The sequence below is a fragment of the Semicossyphus pulcher genome, unplaced genomic scaffold (genome assembly GCF_022749685.1).
Source record: "Semicossyphus pulcher isolate SPU_LCO1_2020_fin unplaced genomic scaffold, fSemPul1.0.p SCAF_2, whole genome shotgun sequence".
Taxonomy (NCBI): Eukaryota; Metazoa; Chordata; class Actinopteri; order Labriformes; family Labridae; genus Semicossyphus; species Semicossyphus pulcher.
Window position 1 is genome coordinate 9772783 of NW_027211693.1, and position 22452 is coordinate 9795234.

General features: G+C 42.2%; 1 protein-coding gene across 1 annotated transcript in view; it reads left to right on the forward strand.

The window, feature by feature from the left end:
• pdgfc (platelet derived growth factor c) overlaps nt 1-13540 on the forward strand; it is a 52338-nt gene extending 38798 nt beyond the window's left edge. The window contains exons 4-6 of the mRNA XM_069670121.1: nt 9491-9698; nt 9793-10013; nt 12432-13540. Of these exons, the coding sequence (XP_069526222.1) occupies nt 9491-9698; nt 9793-10013; nt 12432-12545 (543 nt within the window). The 3' untranslated portion in view covers nt 12546-13540. The remainder of the gene's footprint in view (nt 1-9490; nt 9699-9792; nt 10014-12431) is intronic.
• The last annotated feature ends 8912 nt before the right edge of the window (nt 13541-22452 follow it).

Below are 22452 nucleotides of genomic sequence, written 5' to 3' on the forward strand. Positions count from 1 at the left end.
AGATAAGAGTCTGCTGTGCGATTCAGAGGTACCAGCTTGACTAATGTAGACATACACAGTCTGCTGTAATGTTAATTAACAGTATTGAGAACACCTGGGCAAGGCGGAGTGATACACAGAGTGAAAAGGCCCAGTGATGTTGCACTCTATAGCTGTGTTCCAATCCAGGGGCTGCAGCCTTTGAAGGCTGTATTTGAAAGCCGATTGTGTCACAGCGGCGCATCGAAGGCTGTCCCAATTTGAAGGCTCCTTCAGATAAGGCTGACAAATGTTTCCTGGGCCACAGGGTTTGGGTTCATCCTTTGCGGCCCAACATATCCCAAGATGCACTGCGCGCCGATTCAAATGAGATGGCGGACTCTTACACAGCCAAAGAATACACTTTTAAATGTAAAAGTTTTTGGTTTCAACTCAGTCGAACAGGTAGCATTACACATGATAAAAAAATGAAAGGGCCCTTGAAACAAATTATCTTTAAAATAATAGGTTAAGTTACGTGACGTAAGTTATGCTAGTTAGTTAGCCCACTAGCTGCCTGTTTCTATTGGTCTTGTGTACCGGTATTTCATTGTCAGTTGACATGGAAGCTACAGTAGGCTAGTTGATGCTAGCAGTAGTTAGCGTAAATGTTTTTCTAAACTATCTACAAAGCATGTAATTTGTAAAGATGTTTATGTTAGATAATATTATCATACTATTACTCACAGTAACTTGTGTAACTGGAAAAATATCCATAATTGGTGCCAATTTTCTTGTCATTCTGTTGCTATGTTTTATTGATTAAGCTAGCTAACAAGCTAGCTCTGTAAGAAGATGTCTCCTGCTTATTTCAACCTACAAAGCTCTGATTGGTGGATTGTTTTGATGGCCAATATGACAAACTTTCTATAAGCTACAACACGTTAAATGGCTAAACAAACCATGTGTGTGATTTATAAGACATGAAGCAGCTATGCTAGCTTGGCACAAAATTACGATTCTGTGACTCCATCCTTTTAAATTACTTTCTAACTTATCAGTGAGACCGAGCAGCTCTGCCCCCACAGACGGTTGCATAACTTCAGTGAAAAAATCTTATAAAAGACTTCAGTGTCTGTGTACTTCTAGCCGGCTTTGTCTTGATCCATCCTCTTCCCACATTCTCTTTTACTTTCTTGTTCTGTCCCGGCCTTTAGACCACACACACGCACAGAATCCCCCCCGTCCCTGCTCCCTCTCGTCTGACAAAAGCCCGGAGATAAAGTGAAGAGACGACCGCCGTGTTTTAACCTGTCATGTTTTAGTTCTGTTCTCTTGCTTTAAGTAAACAGTGCTACTTCTCATTAATCCTTAATGGCCCGCAGCTCTGAAATCTGACAAGCACAAATAGGTAACGAAGGTCACTGATGGCACTTTGTGTTCTCTTTTTTTTTCTATTTCAAAAGCTTTTTGTTCTTTACGTCCTCCTACACATTATTATTGCATTTTTCTTTCACCCTTTAAACCTAAAACAGCCTTGATGATAGCAGCACACACATATCATGCTGAGTATCAAAGCTGTATTTCTACAGAAATGATAAAAGTGGAAAGTCACTCATTATGTGTACTAGCCTTCAGTGGTAACGGCGATGCATTCTGTTGAATGATTGCAGACTGCAGGGATACTGAATAGAGGGTTTGCTCAGTCAGCCTCTTGAAACTCAGTGAATTGTGATGTTGGAGGCTCAAGCATGGCCTTGCTTTATCTAATGGAGATGGATTAATCCAATAAGACACTATTACAAGAAGTTAATCGATCGCTAAAGGGGAGGGAAGTGTTAGCTAAAGATCAATTTTTCTAATGCTGGCCTACTTTTTATTTGATCAGCAGTCTGTGCTTGATAAAAGGATACTTTGGAGAGTTCTTCACATTGTTTTATGGACATTAAACATATTAATCATTGCAATCATTATATTTCAATCAGGAGAGACTCCATTATGAGTGAGCAATTATTTATTTAGTTTGGAAATGAGAAATGTGCAAAGCCAATTAGACCCTATTGTGATGTCTTCTTTAACTCAAAGGGGTAGTGAGGCTGAGAACAGAATAGGATACCCACGATGGAGTCAAGACACTGGTGGTGGTGGTGGTGAAGAAAGGATGCAAGCTGAGCTGAGGAGCCGGACTTGGAGGAGGCGTGAAGGAGGGTCGCAATGATCGAACTGAGACGACAAGCTGACAGTGGAGAGAGGAGGACAGATTTAAAATCTGACAGTAGCAGGATGATTGGTCGACAGATGTCGAGGCTAACTCCGGTTGGTTTATTACTTAAAATAGTAGATGCCCATAATCAGCCAATCATCAGACAGGAAGGACAGAGAGGGGGCGAGAGAGAGAACGTGACATGAATGAATGATGACTGAATAAATGAATGAATGAGTATGAAACAGTCTTCCTGCTTGCACTTACGCTGTGACAAACAAGCAATGGATTTCATACTCATGGGAAAAATTAGGATGATACAATTGTAGTGAAACAGAATGACTGTAATGGGTAGATAAAGTGCAAAAATATATGTATTATTTATATGTCAGAAGACATTGAGCAACTTCTAGTTGTCAAATGATACTAAAAATGATGCTTTTCTAATAATATAATTGGAGATTTCATTTTCATTCAGAGAGAGGACAGTGGATCGCATTGGAAACAGGGGAATAGAGAGCGGGGACAACAAAGGGTCGAGGGTGGGAGTTGAACCAGGGGCCATCACATCGAGGAGCGTAGCCTCTATAGATGGGACGTATGTTTTACCCGCTGAGTTTAAAGTGGTAATCTCAAAAATCTCAGTTTCGTTCTCTTTGGCGGCACCTCTGGCGATAAACGGTAATTGCGGGAGCACACTTCCCAGATATCCAGACAGTGTTGCATGTGTGACGTCCACGGTTGGCTCTGGTTGTAACTCTTTTCAGACTGTTTGCCTTCATCTGAGAGTCCAATTTGTTTCTTTTTCTTTGGATTTTCACTTATTTTTGAAGTTGTATCTGTTGTTGTCGATCTTTTCTTTGTTTGTTCAGCCATAGTAGATTACTGTTTACTCGCAGCACTTTAGCTCCGCCTACCCTCTCTAGACCATCCACTGCGGGCTGATGGAAAACATGACACTAACTGGATGCTGCTTGTGATTTTTGTCCTGCGAAAGTCACCACAGACACCCAGTCTGTAGTAATACTATATACTGCAAATGCGGTCAGCGGCTTAGTGACAGACATTTATTGCTATGAAAATCTTTTTGACTTATCACAATGTGCCCTGAAAGAAATAATCTTACTTTGGCAAAAACTTGTACATCAGAAACAATCTGATCCAGGAATAACTAAAGTGAACTACACATCTGTCCAGAAACTGTTGTCATCTTTTAAGACACATTTTGGTCAGAGTACCAAAAAAGCACTGATGTTTGATTTCCAGCCATATTAATCATTTATCTTGCGAGCTATATTAAATTCTTTTTGTTTGTTTTTTTTAAGTAAAACATCTCACAAAACTGTGCATGTTTTGGAATTTAAATGTCAAATTGAATCATTTTGCAATGAAACTATTTTGGTGTGCCACTGACTGTATAATGGAACAAGAAACCAGGTTTATCTTTCATATTCCAACTGTGGAAAGTGCGGAAACCTTAAGGAGGAAAAGGAAGCTTTGGCCTCTGCACGTTCAGTCTGGCTTCCCTTTGAACTTTCCCCTGACAGAGGAGCAGCACGCTAGAACAGCAGCGCTCTGTTTCCTCTGTGGTCAACCAGCAGCTACTGGAACCTCGTGCCACGCAGGGGCCAGCACTTTAGTTTATATTTAAACAAGCAATGATTCCTCCACACCACTTCCGCAGAATGAAACGGGGGGGGAAAAATAAGAGCCGGTCTGTAATTCACAGGAAGGGATCTCAGGAAAAGTGAAAAGGCAAAGAGGTTGTGAAAACATGAAGGAGAAGGAGTCTGTTGAGGGGAGCATGAGGGGTGTTGAGTGGTGGGTTAAAGGAGCAAACAAAACATACATCATTGTCTCGTAGAGGGCTGTATTCAGAATGAAACCCCTCTGCTAGTTAGATATGGAGATTGCGCCTCCATCTTTGTTTATTTTGATGGATTTAATGGATGAGTTACACACTCAGACTTGAACAGAGGGAGAAAGGATGGACAAAGTAAGGAATAAAATCCTTGTTAAAGCAGATGGTAATGACTGGCAAAGCCACGCGGGAGGTTTTATTGTTGGCATGATTAAATTGAGGTCTGTTTTTACACCAACCTAAATTGCAGTGTGTGGCATATAGTGAGAGAAACAAACACTATATCCACGCACTAAAGTCCGTCTTGCCTACTCAAAGCTCTCTTGTGCAAGGAAGTGGTTTGCAATGCCATGTTAAAGCACAGATATTGTTTTCCAGATCTCTCCCAGGATGCTATTTCAGAATCCTCATCTCAACACAGTTAGTCCAACCTGTCATTTCACTTACCAGAAATAAGAGCGTGTGGTCGCGCTGTGAGAGAACAAAGAGAGCTGGAAATGAGGTAATCACAGCTTGAAAAGGAGGTTATTTTTTGAGGGGCAGGGGGTTCGGAGAGTTTGGAAGCGATAAGAGGGCCGTTATAAGCGACCACTTTGATTCAGACCATCTAAAAGAATAAACACACTCATCCTTGCACCGTGTATAAAAGCGAGTACTCATTTCAAAACATGCAATTATTTCAGCAGAGTTGTACATTGCAGTCTTGTTAAAAATCCCACTTCTGCCTGCGTATATGTGTGCGTCTGATTATATTGTTATGTTCACAAAAGCACATATTTTGTAAGATTGGTACAACCGCTGAGTCTCTATTTTCTACTTTCAGTCTGCCTTGGTCTGCTGACTCAGCTGCTTTTTCACACAAGATTGACTCAAACTGCAACGAACAGGAAACTCCTTTTATCAAGGCAGCTAAAAAAACACACAGTATACCAGTAAAGGTTTGATTTTAATGTCTTAAAGTCAAGTCCTAAATGCAGGTTTTTCCTGAGGTTAAAGAATACAATACATGTTTTGTAATTTATGTTAATTTAATGTCTGCTCTTTCTATATGTAGCAAATGGACAGTGCAGAGATTCAGTGTGCTCGACTTGTCAGTGTCAGTGTCCCAAAGTAAATTTTGCACGTGCTTTGTATGCCTTCGGTTTTGAAATGTGAGATAACAAGTCACTAAGAAAATACCTGCAAAAGGGCCTGGACTGAAGCCTTACATCATATTGTAGCATATGTATGTGGCCGAGGCCGATGCAAGCAGTGACACCTGTGTGCTGGCATGTCTGCCCTGCATGGCAGTTGTCTGCCACACCACCAACTAGCATTTGTTAGCCAATATGTTGGGCTTTTCCAGCTACTTTGTGTCCTTAAAATTGTAATCTCAAAGATCTCAGTTTTGTTCTCTGTGGTGATAAACCACTTCCCAGATATCCAGACAGTGCTGCATGTGTGACGTCCACGGTTGGCTCCGGTTGTAAATCTCGATTTTCCTCCCTGACAGTCGCTTTCCTTTTTAGATTTGTTTGCCTTCATCTGAGCGTCGAGTTTGTTTCTTTTTCTTTGGATTTTCACTTATTGTTGAAGTTGTATCTGTAGTCATCGATCTTTTCTTTGTTTGTTCAGCCATAGTAGATTACTGTTTACTCGCAACACTCGCAGAGACCGGAAAAGCAGCCGCTTAGCTCCGCCTACCCTCTCTGGGCGCCGCTTGTGATTTTTTCTGCTCAAGTCGCACCAGACACCCAGTCTGTAATACTGCAAATGCAAAGGCTTTCATCAGTGGGCCATAGGCTCAATCACCATTGTGTTACCTCATTCGGCGATAGATAGTGGCTTAACAGACATTTATTTAAATTAGATTATTACTTTAACTGAAATAATTGCAATCAGAAAATATGCTGAAAGACATTGAGGCTGGCTGTCGCCCTTCCAGTGTTAGCTTACTGATGGAGCCAACAGGCTGCCATAGCTTGCTATAAACTAGTCTCAAGCAGTGTCCTCCGTAGTTTCAGTGCAAAGCTACAGACCAAAAAGAGTTGTTGTGGTCCGCGTCTCCAGGACATGTAGTTACATTTCTAGAGTGGCGCACGTCAGGCTACAGCACAGGCTGTGGTGTTGGTGTATGGTGTAGAGTCAATGCACATGGATAAATCAGTAAATAATGTGTCAAATCAGGCCAGCTAGACGTTAGAGGTCTATTTAAGGACTTTGTTCATACATTTCTTAAACAGGAGCTCTCATCTGCTACTTATAGCTCTATTCACACCATCTTGATGCGTCTCTGAAGGATTGCTTGCTTCTCTGTCTGAAGCTGAGCATGCAGAGCGTCGCTAATTGGGGGAGTGTTGCACCGTCGACATTCACAAGCTGTTAATGGCTTCCAGTCCGCGCCGTTAGCCACTGCCAAGGCTCAAACACTAAGACTCGCAGCTTTCTCCTGTTGTCTGGAAATTCAGCTTGAGGAGGGGCTGTTCAACTTCCTCTTACTTTCACTTCTATGAGCCGTTTCTCCACAAATATTCCTGTTACGTTTGTGTCTGTTTATCCAAGAAGGTGCCAAATAAACCCAAGATACGTTCAGTGGTTATGAAGGCAGCCTCATTAGGATGAGTCAAATCTGTGGCATGAGCACAGCTGTGTTTTTGTAGCCTGTGGTGCAGCCATGTCAAACCACTGGAATCTTGTTTTAAAAAATAAACTAAAGGGACACATATCACAAGTATTTGTGCAAGATAGTTTGAATCTGTATTCATGTGAAATATACACTTAAAAGCCACTTTTCCAGCGCTAAGAATAGTCATGTGTTACCATAAGTTGTAAATAAGAATCAATCCTCACAAGGTTATTGCCATGGCCTCCGACCAAAAGAAAACTGTTCCTCTTCCAAACCCCCATTTCTCGCTGGATTCCTTTCTAATTCACCCCTATGTCATCGAAGGAAAGATACAGATTCCTGGAATCATTTCTTCTTTTCAAAAATTTCTGCCTCTCCAAAAGCTTAAAGACCCAGCTGCCAGCAACCGATGTTTTCAATGCTCCACAAGCCGCATTTTTTTTCCCTAACTGTCACAATGTTGCCTTCTACCTGTCAGTCACACAAGATTAGAGAGACCAGCGAGCTGACATGTTGGACAAACGCAGCGTCACAGGACTGAAAGGTTTAACAGATTAGCCTCTTCTCTCGTGGGAAGACCAACACCCCAGGTATCAATCTTGTCTGAGACTGCACGCTGCAGCCTGCAGGGCCCGGGAGCTGCAGACAAAGAATACCGCCGCCTGCAGGAGTGTAAGGGACAGACGCTGTAATGCAAAGTGGGCAGGGGAGGTGATCACATTTGACTGCTTCATTCATTCAACTTCAGTGCATTGAGCAATTTCTGATGTCTTCAATGTCATTTTGTACCTTGTTTGAGTCCCATTCTTTTATACAGAGCAGAAACACAGCCGACATGTGCTGGCAGTGTAGAAAACTGTGCCGTCTGATGGTTGATTTAAATATCAATTTGTTTTATATCACAGGCTGCACATTAATAAATAACGCTCAATTAGGTATATGATACGGAAAAAGATGTAATATAAAGTTTAATACAAAGAGAAAACATGAAGAAGATGCACCATACGTTCATAAATTCATGGAGGAAACTCCCTTAATTCTCTTCCCTTAATACCTCAATGGTAAGAGTAAGCAGTGACGTAGATGTCAGAAATGCTGGGAAGAGTGCACAAGCCATTTTATGTATGGATTTTTCAAAATGTCAGAAAGCACTTGTGTTCAGGAAAAAGGGTTTGTAAAGTGCTCTGATAAACACAGTCCTCATGAGTTGTACGGTGCTTTAGCTCTATTATTTATCTGACGGAAGCAGGAAGTGAGTGATGCATTGTGAAAAACCTGTTAAAAACAAGTAAAAGAGCAACAGGTGCAAGTGGCACCTCTTGGAAAAGACTGATGGCTTTTCATCGCTGAAGAAATCTGTTTTTCAGAGATATGTTATTTCAGCTCCATCTTCTTCTTTACTGGACAGAGCGAGAGTGAAGAGGCAAACAAGAGATAGGGGGTACAAGGCCATTACATGCAAGGTAGTCAAAATCAACAACGTTGTAGTTATATTGTATGTGCTTTGGCACATTGGGGAAAAGCTGCAAAAACAATCCAACAACAGTGATGTGTGATTGATGGAAATGCTGTATCTGAATTTCACACTGATACTTTCCCTTGTTAATAAATATCCCCATCAATTCTCAGATTGCAAAGTGTTAACCCAGTGCATTGCCTCAGTTTGTGCATGCTTACCAAATTAGCGGTCTATATGTGAACTGTAGGGGCATTATTGTCTCAACTCTTCCACACATCACCTCTTATCATAGACTATACAAAAAGATGGACAACATGACGGCTCCCCAAAAGTGAAGACAAAACCTCTCCATCGTCCCCTGCTGACTGGCTGCAGTATAGGTCATAAAGCCCGCCTCCTCCATGTTAACAGATGGGACATGAGTCAAACTATAAAATCAAAATACACTTCAAATACATTTTTCTCAAACATGGTTTCTGTCGTTATAGTTAGTTCTTATCATGCTGATTTATGTCCAAGTGTTCAAGTTTAGTTTCAATTAGTTATTTGATGTTGTAAAAAGGATGATTGACAGCTCTGTTAACAAATACAGCTCCTGCTGCGATTTGTTCCGGATTAGCAGAGTAGAGGAGGAACGGCGAGAGGAGACATAACTAAAACAATCACTACAGTCATTGAAGTTTCCATATCTGTGAACGTTAACCTCAGACCAACACAAGAAGCTGTTCTCCTGTTAAATACGCCGACGTGTGGAATCTGAAATTTTTTTCGGTAAGTTAAGTGTGTGTTTTGGTTAGCGGAAGTGGCTACGGCGGCTCCACCCGCCGATCTCTACTGCGCAGACTCTTGCTCCAAATGATGTCACCATCGTAAGATGGCAGCGCCTATCACAGGGCCTATTTTGGCTTCAATTACGTACAATGAGAGCAGATGGAGACGTGTCATCCATCTTAATATCCAGCCATTGCCTCTAATACATAGAGCTTAAATTGGGACCTGACTGGCCTGGATGGTCATGGTTTCTGTTTTACTCAACTTAAGCCCAAACCACTGTAGCAGTTAATGTGCCTGAACCTAATTTAAACCTAATTTTTCTCCATGACATAAAATGTGCCATTGAGTAAAACTCCTCTTCTTTTTAGAGTTTTTACTTAGTTGATATTAAATGTTCTCACTGGTGACAGAGTCGTTCCTTCTCCGTAACTTTTCAGTTTTAGAAATTGTAACTTCATAATCGGAGAAAATGTCTCTAAGTATCCTGAGGCAGTTGGTGCGATGAGGCAGTGTTGGGAAGATACAAAATATAAAAACAAAACTCCAAGCATCTGATACATTATCCTGTTTTAACTCTTGATAAATGACCTTTCGTTTCTGTCTCCATCCCATCTGCTTGTTTTCCTGCAGAGTGTATCAGAACCTGAGGCCCCTGCCGTCCTCCCTCCGTCGCAGCAGGGTATTGAGGAGTTGTCAGAAGCTGTAGCAGGGCTTGGCACCGTGGAGGAGGTCATGAAGTACCTGGAGCCAGAGCGATGGCAGGTGGATATGGAGGAGTTGTACAAACCTACATGGCATGTGCTGGGGAAGTCCTTCGTCCTTAATAAGAAAACCAGAGGTAGGAAATACTTTATTATTGGTGCCATTAAAAAGCGCAGTTTAGTTTGACAGGAAATGATTGTGATCATGTTCATCTTCTTTGTGTCTTCAAGGAGGAGCTGATCTCAATCTGTTGAGGGAGGAGGTCCAACTGTACAGCTGCACTCCTCGTAACTTCTCGGTGCCCTTGCGTGAGGAGCTGAAGAGGACGGATGCCATTTTCTGGCCCAGCTGCCTCCTGGTGAAGCGCTGTGGAGGGAACTGTGCCTGCTGCTCTCACCGCTGCTACGACTGCCAGTGTGTTCCCGCCAGGGTCACGAAGAAATACCACGAGGTGAATATCAGCTTGATCAGACAGATACTGGGAACGCATTTGATGTTATCTTTATCCAAATTTTTGAATGAATGCAAGTGAATAATAAAACACATCAGCGGTTGAATTAGGAAATAACTGAGTCAGAATTTCACTACACTATTTCCAGCACAAATAAGCTTTGAATCCTTATTTTGAAGGGCATACAAATTGAACTTGCTATTTACACTGGATGTCAAAGTCCTGTTTGGGTCTTTCACCAACAATAAGAAACATTCATTCAGTAGGAATGAAGAGTTTATTTGGAATTGAAGGAATGTGATCATTTCTGTGGCATGACGAGCAGCAGCTTCCTGTCCGCTCTGAGAAAGCAGGGTAGAGCGATGCCCACAGAAACCCAACCAGAAAACCAGTAGCAGAAAATCAAGTGAAACACCACAAGGTATTATTATAGGATCAGATCTTAGGAAACTAAAGCCAACAAAATCACAGCGCAGTTTAACAAGATATCGCCAAAATAAAGAAACATGAGAATGGTGCAGCTTACTATGGAGGTCAGGCAACCAGGTTAGGGATGGGAGGTTTGAATCTTTTTACTCACTCGAGTTTGTAGAAGTCACTAGCCCTTGTTACACTGCCAGTTCAAGGTGGGGTTATCACGCCTCTGTTATGTTTCGTCTTCTATGTAGAACGCACGGAGGTGGAGTGGTGGGGCGAAGTTGTTCCGCCTCTGAGCTGGCACCGGAAGTTGTAACAAAGGTGAAACACAGGTGAAATGTATAAACAGCGGAGCCAGCAGGGCGGAACAGCACAGTGTGTGTGTATTTGTTTACACCTTATGCACGTTTCGCTTCCGCAACGCTGGACACTGTGTGAAAAGATCAGACACTCGGGCGGCTTTACGCCAGCGTTGCTTGGTCCAATGTAGAATGGCAAAGGCTGCATAACGGCGGAGTTTCGTTATGGCGCTGAGGTGGAACCGCAGTGTAAAAAGGGCTACCCACTAAAGGGAGTCAGGTTTTTGAGTTCACTTGAGTCAGTTACCCAGATCTTGAATCCCCCACCGGCCCAAGCGCCCATAGAGCATGCGCACTAGAGATTTCCATTGTCCGATCGGGCTAACTTCTGGTTCAGCACTCCGCTAACATTCATGGAGATGTTTTGGACCAAACTGATTAATTTCTGGTAGTAAAGCGAGTCATTTCGCAAGGTTTGTGACGCTGATGATTGCGTGCAAAAAATTTGCTTGTTGTGCCCTGCTGTGTTGGGTGAGTGACTGAGTGATTCAGTGAGTGATTCATGTAACTCTAGTTAGACCTTCAGCTCAGGGCGCCGGACTGTGGGAGTGAGCACTGAGTTGAAACAAGCAGCAAAAGTGGTTGTTTTTCTCACAGGGCGAGGCATATACGGTGGTCTCGCCTCAAATTTGCAGTTTGCAGTGGCTAGTAGCGGGTAGGAGGGGTGAGTCAGTGAACGAGTTAGTGGAGATGAGGACCTGTGATTCCCGAGTCAGTACAAAGAGTCATTCATTTCAAACAATTGAGTCATGACTCGCACATCACTGGACCAGGTTTTAAATTGACTTTAAACGTGGTATCATCTGCATAGAATCATCATAAAAAATTGTTTGCTCAGATAGGACTCTTTACTTTTACAGACTTTTACAGCATTATGTAAAAGAAAGTTTAGCATGACATTTGTTGAGCCCACTCATACATCAATGGGGGATTGCATTAGATGTTGTGTAGTCCCACAAACTAACCAACTTAACATCTTACTGGGCCGCAGATTCCAGGACAGGGTTTAGGGGTGGAGGAGGTCAGAAAGTTTAATGTTGAGCCAGGGCATGGAGGGATTTGCAGGTGAGTAGGAGGATTTTATATGAGATGCAGGACCTGACCGGGAGCCAGTGAAGGTGGATGAGGTTGGGACTGATGTGTTGCCAGGGCTTGGTGCGGGTCAGAACCCTGGCAGCACAGTTCTGCAGATACTGCAGCCTGTCCAGGGATTTGCTGGGTTCCCCAAGCAGGGCTCCATACTGTAACAGCAGGGCTCTAAGGAAAGCAACCATGGCATAACAGTGCACAATTCTATAATTATATTGTTACATATCAGGTGCAAACCCGGCGTTAGGTAAACTGTTATGTTAGTCACGTTTAAGCCTTGGAAATTAGCAAACCATGCATGTAAAGACATGATGAGGTGAAGACCCTGGTATTATTGAAGTTGTTTGGACAAAATCTTTTTCTTTGCAAAGGGTCAGAATATTTTATTTTGTCCTATTTTAACTCACTAATTAAAAAAAACTTGGTAAAAAATGGTAAAAACAACTCAGCAATGTCCACAATCCTGTTTCATCTATGAATAGTTACCAGTGAGCATGTTTTATATGAAGTGCACATTTCTTTCCGTTGACTAAAGCATCCTCCTGTTCCACAGGTCCTACTGCTGAAACACAGAAGCGGTGGCAGAGGCCTGCAGAAGTCCATGACTGATGTGCCCTTGGAGCACCACGAGGAGTGTGCCTGTGTGTGTAAAGATGACTCGGACTGACCTCAGACATGTGTAATAGCTGCCACTGGAACAACACAGGATGTTAGAAATGAACCTCTGCCAGTGTTGCAATCTTCTGTATCGCATCCATTTCCCCTGGGAGCTAACAAGATTCTCCCTTTATCCTGTTGTCCTTTGGCTAATTGGATTAAGCAGAACAGACTGGAATCTAATAAATCTCCTGAATGGATTTGACTGCTGTGGAATACCAATTGTGTGCTCTGGGTGCATTTAAGAGAGACAAAAAGACACTGGAGCAGATCTGGACTATTACCTTTGAGCTGGGAAGACTGTATTCTCCAGCTGCTCCGAGATAAGAACACTGAGGCAGTTTTGCCATTTCTTTTTGAGGTCTTTTTTAAAGTTCAGCAGGCGTGGGCTGATACTGTCATTGAAAATGGGAGCTTCTTTGTTCAAGTACTTTTTTATGTCTATAAATGAGCTGGCTCCAGCTGCCTTACTCTCCCAGCCCCTCTATTATTACCATCAAGGCAAACAAAGGTGCTTATTCATGAGCAGTTTTTCCTTTGCACCCCTATTGTTGTCGCCACAGCTTTAATCTGACACACAGTTACGAGATTCACCGTTTCTTATAAGACTGTATCATGTGTAAATATGTCATTTACATTCTTTTTATACTGTTGTGCCTTTCCTACCGAGGATCCTCAAGGAGAAGATAGAGTCGCACACAGAATCAGTTGGGCATCGTTCATTACAACTCTTAATTCGACCCATCGCTTGCTTCAGGAATGCCCGGCGTCAAGCGCTTCTTGCTACATTTGAGATTGTTCATATTAAATATTTATTTGCTTCATGAAAGGGAAACTTAGGTCCAACATGTCCCCTTTGCTACACGTGTCACTGTACAGAAGTATTAGCCTCCAGTTTTCATTGTTAGTCGTTTGACATCGTCATTGTGTCATGGATGTTTTTTTCATTCTCTGTATGCCAAAGTTATTTATCTCTACTTTTGCAATAATTGTTTGTGTATTTTTCTGAACGTCTAAAATAAATTCTTCCATTTCTTATTAAGGGTGCATTACTTGGAACTGGTGAACAATTACCAACATTATCCTCTCAAGGAACATGAAGGTAAGGTGAATTGGATTAATGGATTTAAAGTGGTAATCTCAAAGATCTCAGTTTCGTTCTCTTTGGCGGCACCTGTGGTGATAAACGGTAAATGCGGGAGCACACTTCCCAGATGTCTAAACAGTGTTGCATGTGTGACGTCCACGGGTGGTTTCGGGTGTATCATGAGCATGTGGTATTTTGTGGTAAGATTTCCTTTCAGTATAAAAAAAGGAGTCATAACGGTAAGTCATTTTTTCTTTAAAGCGTCCCTCTTGACAGTTAAAAAAAGCACAGAGTTTTGAAGTAGAGATCAAATTAAAAGAAAGTGTCAATAACCTTCTCAAATACCAGGATAGAAATAATGCTAGGTTTCAAATTAAACAAGGGGATAGAAGGGCCTAAAAAGATTATTATGATATCCACTTGTTTATTAATTTATTTTCAAATTTGTATTTTTAAAAGTGTTTCAGGCTGCACTGCAGTGGTGCAGTGGTTAGCGCTGTCGCTTCACAGCTAAAAGGTTCCTATTTCAAATGATTTGACTGAAGAGGGCCTTTCTCTGTGGAGCTTACATGTTCTCCCCATGCATGCGTGGGTTCTCCTTGGGTACTCCGGCTTCCTCCCACAGTCCAAAGACATGCTCGTTAGGTTCATTGGTGACTCTAAATTGCCCAAAGGTAATCTATACCCATAGATAATGCATGGATGGACGGTGTTTCAATGCTTTGTTGTGCAATACATACCTAATGGTTATCTAGTGTACAAAGTTTGGGCCACAGGTTTTATTTTGGGCCTAACACGGTATCGTCTGCATAGAGGAACATTTACACTAAAATCAGGAAGTGATCTGCCAAAGTGCCCCTCTTATGGCACCCTATGGTGCAAAAATAAACCTTAAATCCCCTTCTTAATGCCAATCCTGAACTGTTTGTCAAATTGTGTACATAAACATATAAATGTAAAGCTTCAGCTCATTAATCACTAACCAATCAGTAACCATTAGGAAAGAGGAGGATGTAACCTGCAGAATTCTCGTTTGGCTTTGTGCATGAATGAGTACGCCTGTATGTTAAAGACTATGTGATTTTTCTCACTAACATTATTACAAGCATTACCTTAAAGCCCAAACACTAAGCACTTCTCCCTCAAGCCTCATCATTTGTTTGCTTTATTTCACTAACTTCTTATCAGACGCGGAGCGGTGCTGCTCGCTCTCCCCCTCGGCCATCAGGTCACTCAGGAGGAGGTTCTCATTTGTCCATCTCACGCTGCTGTCCCGGCCAATTATTCAGATCTAATGTGCGTCCTGGCAGGCATGTGTGGTGACGCCAGATGCTCCTGAACAAACCTGCCAGCTCCCAGTGTGGTTTTTTATAATATTAAACAGACTGCCTTCCTAAGTCGGTGCAGAGGAAACCTCACTGTACTGGCACAAGATGTGACACAGCATGGACAGTTGGTCTAAGTGTCTGTGTATGCACGAGTGTGTGTGGATGTGAGCAGCTACAGTCCAGCACTTGACGCTTCCACCCTTTACCCACATGCCCCACTGATCATTGCTCTTTCACTGTGAACCTATGCAGCCTCACACAGGCCAGACCGCAGCATCATGGGGCAATTTAAGTGTCTCTTCTTGATGGAAGGAAGTAGATTTTATGTCATTTTGTCTCCCGGGAGAAAGAAACTCTTACCCTGCACTCAACAAAGAAGTTTTCCTTAAAAAACAACAGAAGTAATTAGCATGAATGGTGAAGTACACTGTGGGCGTTTAGAGAAGAGAAGCAACGTGAATAGAAACTGTGAAGTGCATTTCCCAAGGTAGTGCAGACACTACACCAGTATAGTTGCTAAGCACCGCAAATGTTACCAAATAACAAGAAGCAGAGACGCTTAGACACTCGCTCTGACCAAGGGCTAAGGCTGAATGACAGTCTCGTTCTGCCTCCTCCTCACATGAATCATCTCTTTAACAGACTCAGCTAAAACATCTCCTCCTACGAAGTCTCATTTTATAAAATCGCAGGACCAACCTCTGATGAATTACAGCATTGACCCTTCCTCTGCATACATGAATAGCTGAAAGGATGGAGCCTCCTACACATCAAAACACATTGGAGAAAATAATAAATCCAAACTGCAGGGCTGCAAAGATTACATTTGTCCTTGACATTTTCTGTCAATGGGAAGAGTGGAGGCAGCATCACTTCCTGTCTCACCTTGTTCCTTTACTTCTCATACATTTGAATTAATCAGAATTGTATTCATGCAAGTACAACTGAACACCTTTTTCGTTACATACTGTTATCAAGGCTGTGATTTCTGATGGGGAGCCGAGAATTGAAAGTAAGGATGGTCTCCCCCTTAAAGGGCCAGTTTAGCGATTTTCAACCTATCATGCTATTATGGGGAGCTAATGCCAAAGCAATTTGACTCTGTGCCTTTGGAGGATGCTTCTCCAATGGGCCCTGGAAAACCCCCGCCATACTACGTAAAACGCGTCATCTGGCGGAGGCCAGGGAGCTTGCTGAACTACACTTCCTCAGTCTAGGAAGCCCGCCTCCGATGTCATGTCTCGTTCAGAATCGTCAGGTTTGAAATGTAGACTGCAGACGTGAAGATTTTTTAGACGCCTCACTGGTATATTCTCATCGTATTTCGGATTCTGTCCCGCTCTGATCCATTGTCTGCAGCGATCAATGTCCTTCACTGGAAAACGGTAGTGTTTCACTTTAGCGTCTCTCGCTGGGACGATCTTTTCAGAGGGAGGGGCGCAATGCACGCTGGGTGTTGTAGGAATGTAGAATGGGTGAAACCACAAGCTGTTTGTGCAACTTTCTCCACAGCTATGGCGCCAATTTCAAATATTATTGCTTCTATTGATTACAGAGAACACCAGCTTTGACTGACAAAAGGGTTTTTCCAGGGGCGAATCTCTCCTTTAACACTCAAATGTTTTCTCTCGTGCTTCCTTTCTGCTTGTTCTGCAGAATATTGACAAAAAAAACCTCCATCTGTCACGCTTCTCTCTTCCCTATGGCTTAACCCCCCTCCTGGCCCTGTCTCAAATCTCAACCACCAGCACTTTAGCTGGTGGCAGAAGTGGTCCTGCATTTTCCGCCAATCTTTTTTGTCATTTGCGAGCTTTCCCTTTTGCATCACTACAAGCTATTCCAAGACAATACTTCTGCTAAGTGCATATTCGCTATCTTGAAATGTATGAATACTTACTTTCAAAGGAAAACTGACATTTTGATTCCATCTCACCTAACAATCAAGGGGATATTGTGGCATTTCTATGTTGTATCTATTCTCCCAGGAGTGGCTCGCAAGTGCTGTTAGCAGGCCCCCAATAAAAGCCTGGGTCACACCTTGCTGCAAGCGTCGGTACGTAGAATGCTAATGATGCCAGCAAGCCATTTTGGGAACAATAAAGCACAGATATAGAGGCTTTTCTCTCCCAAAGTGTGACAGATTTCTGGTTAGAAAAAAAAACATCTGCACTTTAAAATGTCAAAGTAACCCTGAAAATAAAAATATTCAGTCTGAAACTTCATCACACATGCTGCAGAAAAAAAGGATGTGATTTAGAGAAGGAAGTGTTCCACTCTTGTCCTATTATCTTCAAGTAATTGTGTATACAAGAGAAAACCTTGGAAGATTCACTACAGCCGTTGCAGAGCTCTCTCACATTTGCAACCATCCATCTCCTGTAACCGGCAACTCACTATAAATTTCGACATGCAGTCTGGGAATCGATCTCCACTTGAGGTCGTTTATAACCACGCTGGCTCTTTGAGCACCGACTGATGGGGAAAATATGGCAGCCGCGTCCAGATGACATCTCCAGCATCCCTAATTGGTTCCCCGTATATGTGGCTGCAAAGGCCAAATTGACGGGTGCATGTTATGTTTTGATAATTATAGGGTTCTGCAGTAGCGGTTTTCAGAGAACGGCTGTTGTTGCTGGGAATGTAAGGTCCTCGACTTTAGTGTAGTATTAATCATGGGTCAGGAAATCATTTAGAAAGCGGCCCAGCAGAGTGGAGCTCCATGTTAAATATACTGTAGGTTGAATCATTTGACAGATGTCTCCAATTTCAGCCTTCGTCTCCTCATTACATCTAACATGTAACCACTGCACGTGACCACAACAAAATGAAAGGTTTAACATTTACTCAGAACTCTGTAACACGCTGTGCATTAAACATCCTGCCATAAATCAAGCAGCAATTTTACCAAACTAGGAAACCACAGGCAAAGTACAGGACTATACCTGAATAACTATGAGAAAGTTCAGTGTCTAGATTCTGTGGAAAAGATGTAAGATATGGACTACTGCAATCGAGGTCCCATTTCGAGTCAAATACAAAAAGCTTTAAGACATGGCTACCTCGCGATCGACAAGTCACGACCATGGTGATCTGGAAAAGGTCAGCGTTAAAATGTACTTAAAGCCACTTTGAGAAGTTCATCTTTTTGGGGCGGCTGTGGCTCAGAGGTAGAGCAGGTCGCCCTTTACTCAGAAAATTGTTGGTTTGATCCCTGACTCCTTCTGTCTTCATGGACCTTGAAGTATCCTCGGGCAAGATAAGCATTGCCTACGCTTTGTAAATGTGTGTTTGAATGATTAGCTGATTAGCAATCTCAGATCCCATCGGCTATTGTCTGACATCAATATAGCCTCTGGGGACAACGGTGAACATGCCGGGCGTGTAGCCACAAACGACTTCCAGTCAAGAGTTCCTTTTCCGTGTGCTGCATTATTTACAGAAAAAGAAAATGTTTTTCTTGTGATTGACTTTAATTAAAGTGTCTTACCTTTGCCGAGATTCATGATGCAGATTAGTAAAAAGTAAACATGAAGCTTTGTCAGGTCTGTCCTCAAGAGGAGGAGAAAACTACTTTTAAAATGTTCGTTAGTTGAACGGACGTCAGATCGATCATTTCTGATGCATTCAAGGAACTCGGGAAATCTGATTGCTGAATGGCTTTCGTGACGCCACGTCAGGGAATTTATCTCAAGTTCAATTTTTTTAAAAACCAAGATGGCGACAGCCAAAATGCAAAACTACAGATTTAAACAAGATATTCCAAAAAACAACAACTATGTCCGCTCCTTTTATGCAGACTGTTAATTTATTATTTAACTTCCAATTCCTTGGTAAATCCCATGAGACTGAGCGCCTTCCTTTGTCCCCAAGCGCATCTGCGCCAGTGTGTGAGCTACATTTGTGTCATAGCACATCTCCTAGAGCACACACGCACAACATGGTGGCAGTGCTGCAGATATACTGAGGGTCCAGGACTGATGGGCTCCGACAAGCCCCTCACAGCTGACGCTATTACTCACAAACACGTTACCCTGCCGACAGCCATAAAGGAAATGCATCCTTAATAGAGAGCAAGGTCAAAAGTCGCTGAATCATGTGTCATCCAGTTAATTGGCAGTGCTTTTTTTTACACCCTGGAGGAACACTTTGTGGATCTCTAATGATGAATTCAAACTAAGAAGAAGGCAGCTGTCTCTTGTTTTAGTCTTTGGTTTGCTTTTTTAATATTCTGAAGGGCAAAAAGTATCGAGCAAATTCCAGGAAGTAAAATTATTTTCTTTCTTCTCTTATTTCGCTGAGTAAAACTGAAGATGCTCGGGCTGGAAGCCAGAACAGTCAAACAGAATCTATTAGGAGGAACACAAATTCTCCAATTCAGGTTGCGTACCGAGGACAAAATTGTTGTATCCTGAAAAATAATCTGACAACAGCATGAAATAGCAAAACCAATCTTACAAGATAATAACATGAAAAGGTTAGCTGATTACTATGTTGCAAGAAAAACATCAATTTTGAAGAACAATTATTAAGCCGCAGTTCCAGGCCTCATCTTGTGCATGGTGACTCACCGACATGGTGAACGGGGGATTGAGGCGTATAATATTATTAGTCACACGGTGGATTTTCCTGATAAGTCAGAAAAGTTGAGCCATCAATTGTACTAATTTTATTTATGTGAAAATATTCTGTTGGAAAAAGAGAAACTGTTCTGGACTGATAATTGGACAGTGTTATACTGCTAACTTAATGCAGTATGTACCAGAATTGTGCATCATGGAAGGTGACTGATGAGTTGCGGTCACATAGGTGACACAAGCAAGCTCCATATGACCCTAGGCGACAAAGGTCACATGATCTCCCTGGGGTCTGTGGGTAATCATTCACGTGGAGCTCCATGTTGCTGCCAGGGGACCAGGATCACAACCCTCCTCTAACACTGACAGATATACAAGCGCACTCTCCCTGACACTTCAGGACATACATGGATTTATATGCTGCATATTTAACATACCTTTGAATTACATGTCATGTTACGATTTTGCTTGTAAATGAACCGCAGTGATGTGGCTCAAATGAGCTCGCGTTGTTAATTGCTGCTAGCAGCTGAAACGAGAGCAGTGAAGGCTGATGAGGTGATTTTATTCACAACAGTGCAAACAAGACTGTTGTTTCAAAGGTTAATGAAAGAGGCCAGAAGTCAGAAATACAAATTTATAATCAGGTTTTAGATTTACCTTTAAATCCCTCTCCCTCTTATTTTTTGTTTTAGGCCCATTTCCATTTTATTCTCTTTGGCGCCACCTATGGCGATAAACGGTAATTGTGGGAGCACACTTCCCAGATATCCAGACAGTGTTGTATGTGTGACGTCCACGGTTGGTTCTGGTTGTAACTCTTGATTTTCCTCGCTGACGGTCGCTTTCCCTTTTAGACTGTTTGTCTTCATCTGAGCGCCGAATTTGCAACACTTGCAGAGAGCGGAAAAACAGCCGCTTAGCTCCGCCTACCCTCTCTGGCAGACCAACCACTGCTGGGTGATGGAAAACACGTCCCTAACTGGGCGCAGCTTGTGATTTTCTCCGTGAAAGTCGCCACCAACACCCAGTCTATAATACTTAAAATGCAAAGGCTTTCATCAGTGAGGCATAGGCTCAATCACCATTGTCTTACCTCATTCGGTGATAGATAGAGACTTAACAGACTTTTTTTTTTGTCAATAAATCAAAAATCAAGAGTTATCACCTTGACAAAGGGAGCCAACTGTTGGCGTCTGGTTAAATTGGGACATATGTGCCCATAATTCCCTTGTATCACCATTAGGTGCCACCAAATAAAACGAAAATGAGAAGTGCGTTAAGGTACATTATAAATGCAGCAATGGTAAAAGATCTGTGATACTGTGAATGCCGTGTCAGCCGAGGGACGCATGGTTACCAAAATAAAACAAAGTGGTTTGATATGAAGATGGAAACGGCTCAGCAGCCATTCATTCGTCTCATGTTAGATCTGTGCGATCTCTAAATGTGTGCTCTCTGCGTAAGGAACTGGATGGCCAAAGCATCTAACAGTAAGCCACGCAGATAACACACAAGCATCCAAAGGTTTTTATAGTCTAACTGGGATCAATTGACTAATAGTATCTCTTTAGCCCAAAAATTAAATAATCCAATCATTCGCCTAAAAACATAAAGTAATCAAAATTTGATTATATGATGCATTTTTTATGTTCCTCAGTTTTAAAACGTATATTTCTGTGCATTGGACAAACATTTGTGGGCCTTTTCTTATCTTGGTAAGAGTGCTCTCCACAAATGGTAACCTTTTCTCTTATCTAAGAGACGAGCAAAAATAAGAAAACATTGGTGAATCCCGGAAACCAATGTGTACGAACAAAATAAGAAAAAAACAAGGATAAGATCAAAATAAGAGAACAAATTCGTCTATCGCTTCTTGCACGAGGCCCACTGACTTGAGTTTTCAGTTTCTCTCACATGTCCCAGAAAAGATATTCTCCCTAATTTGAACCAAAAACCTTTCCCATTATGTTTCATATTCAGCCTGACTTTTTACTTTAATTTCAACACAGCAAGAGAGGCTGCAATTAGAAACAGATCCTCTTAATCTTACAATGTGGGTCTTACTTTTATTGAGTAATTTTTCATGCCAGTGTTTTACCTTGAGGGCATTTTGTCAGTTCTTAGAACTTTGCAGATAACAGCAAAGATTGGCTCTACTAATCTGTTTAACGCTTTGTAGTATCTGTGTAAAGATCTCATGCTTGAATAAAATTTTGTGGTATTCTGCATTTCTTGATTCTGTCCTTATCCCTTTAAAATCCAAAGATAATCCATGCTTGCATGCACTGGCAATGCAGCTTTAAGCATCTCACTCTTCACTGAAATAACACCACCTGAAACGTCTAGTTTACACAGGGAACCTGTCACCCTTTCACCCACAGGGAGAAACATAAAGTGGCATTAGAAACCATCCATCTCTGTCTGCTGGGTGACAGAGAGCCCTTGTGTTTAGTTAATACTCAGATGTGAAAGCTAACATGGGGCTTTCCCTCTCGTAAGGATCGTGTCCTAACTAGCTGAGTGAAGGAGCAGAAAGTTATCCAACATGGTTCTTATATTCTTATTTATTATGACCTAACTTCATTAAAAATATAAACTTGTTTGCTTTGCACTTGGATCAAACACAACAGACACAGGAGACTTTGACCGTCCGTGAATTATTTTCTTTCCAACATGCCCGGACTTGCCCCATTGCCTCACTTTTACTCACACGCACAAATGGGCCGAGTCAAATGGCTTACGCATCCTGTTTTCTTTTTTCGACACTGTTTGAAACGAGGGTCACAGACCACATGTGAGGCACAACACAGGTCCCAGTCAGCAGTCCTCTAAATGTCCCATTCATGTCCAGGCACCGCTGAGCCAGTTCTTTAAACTCCACTCGACTGATGTGGTCACTGGGAAAAAAAAAAGGAAACACAACAG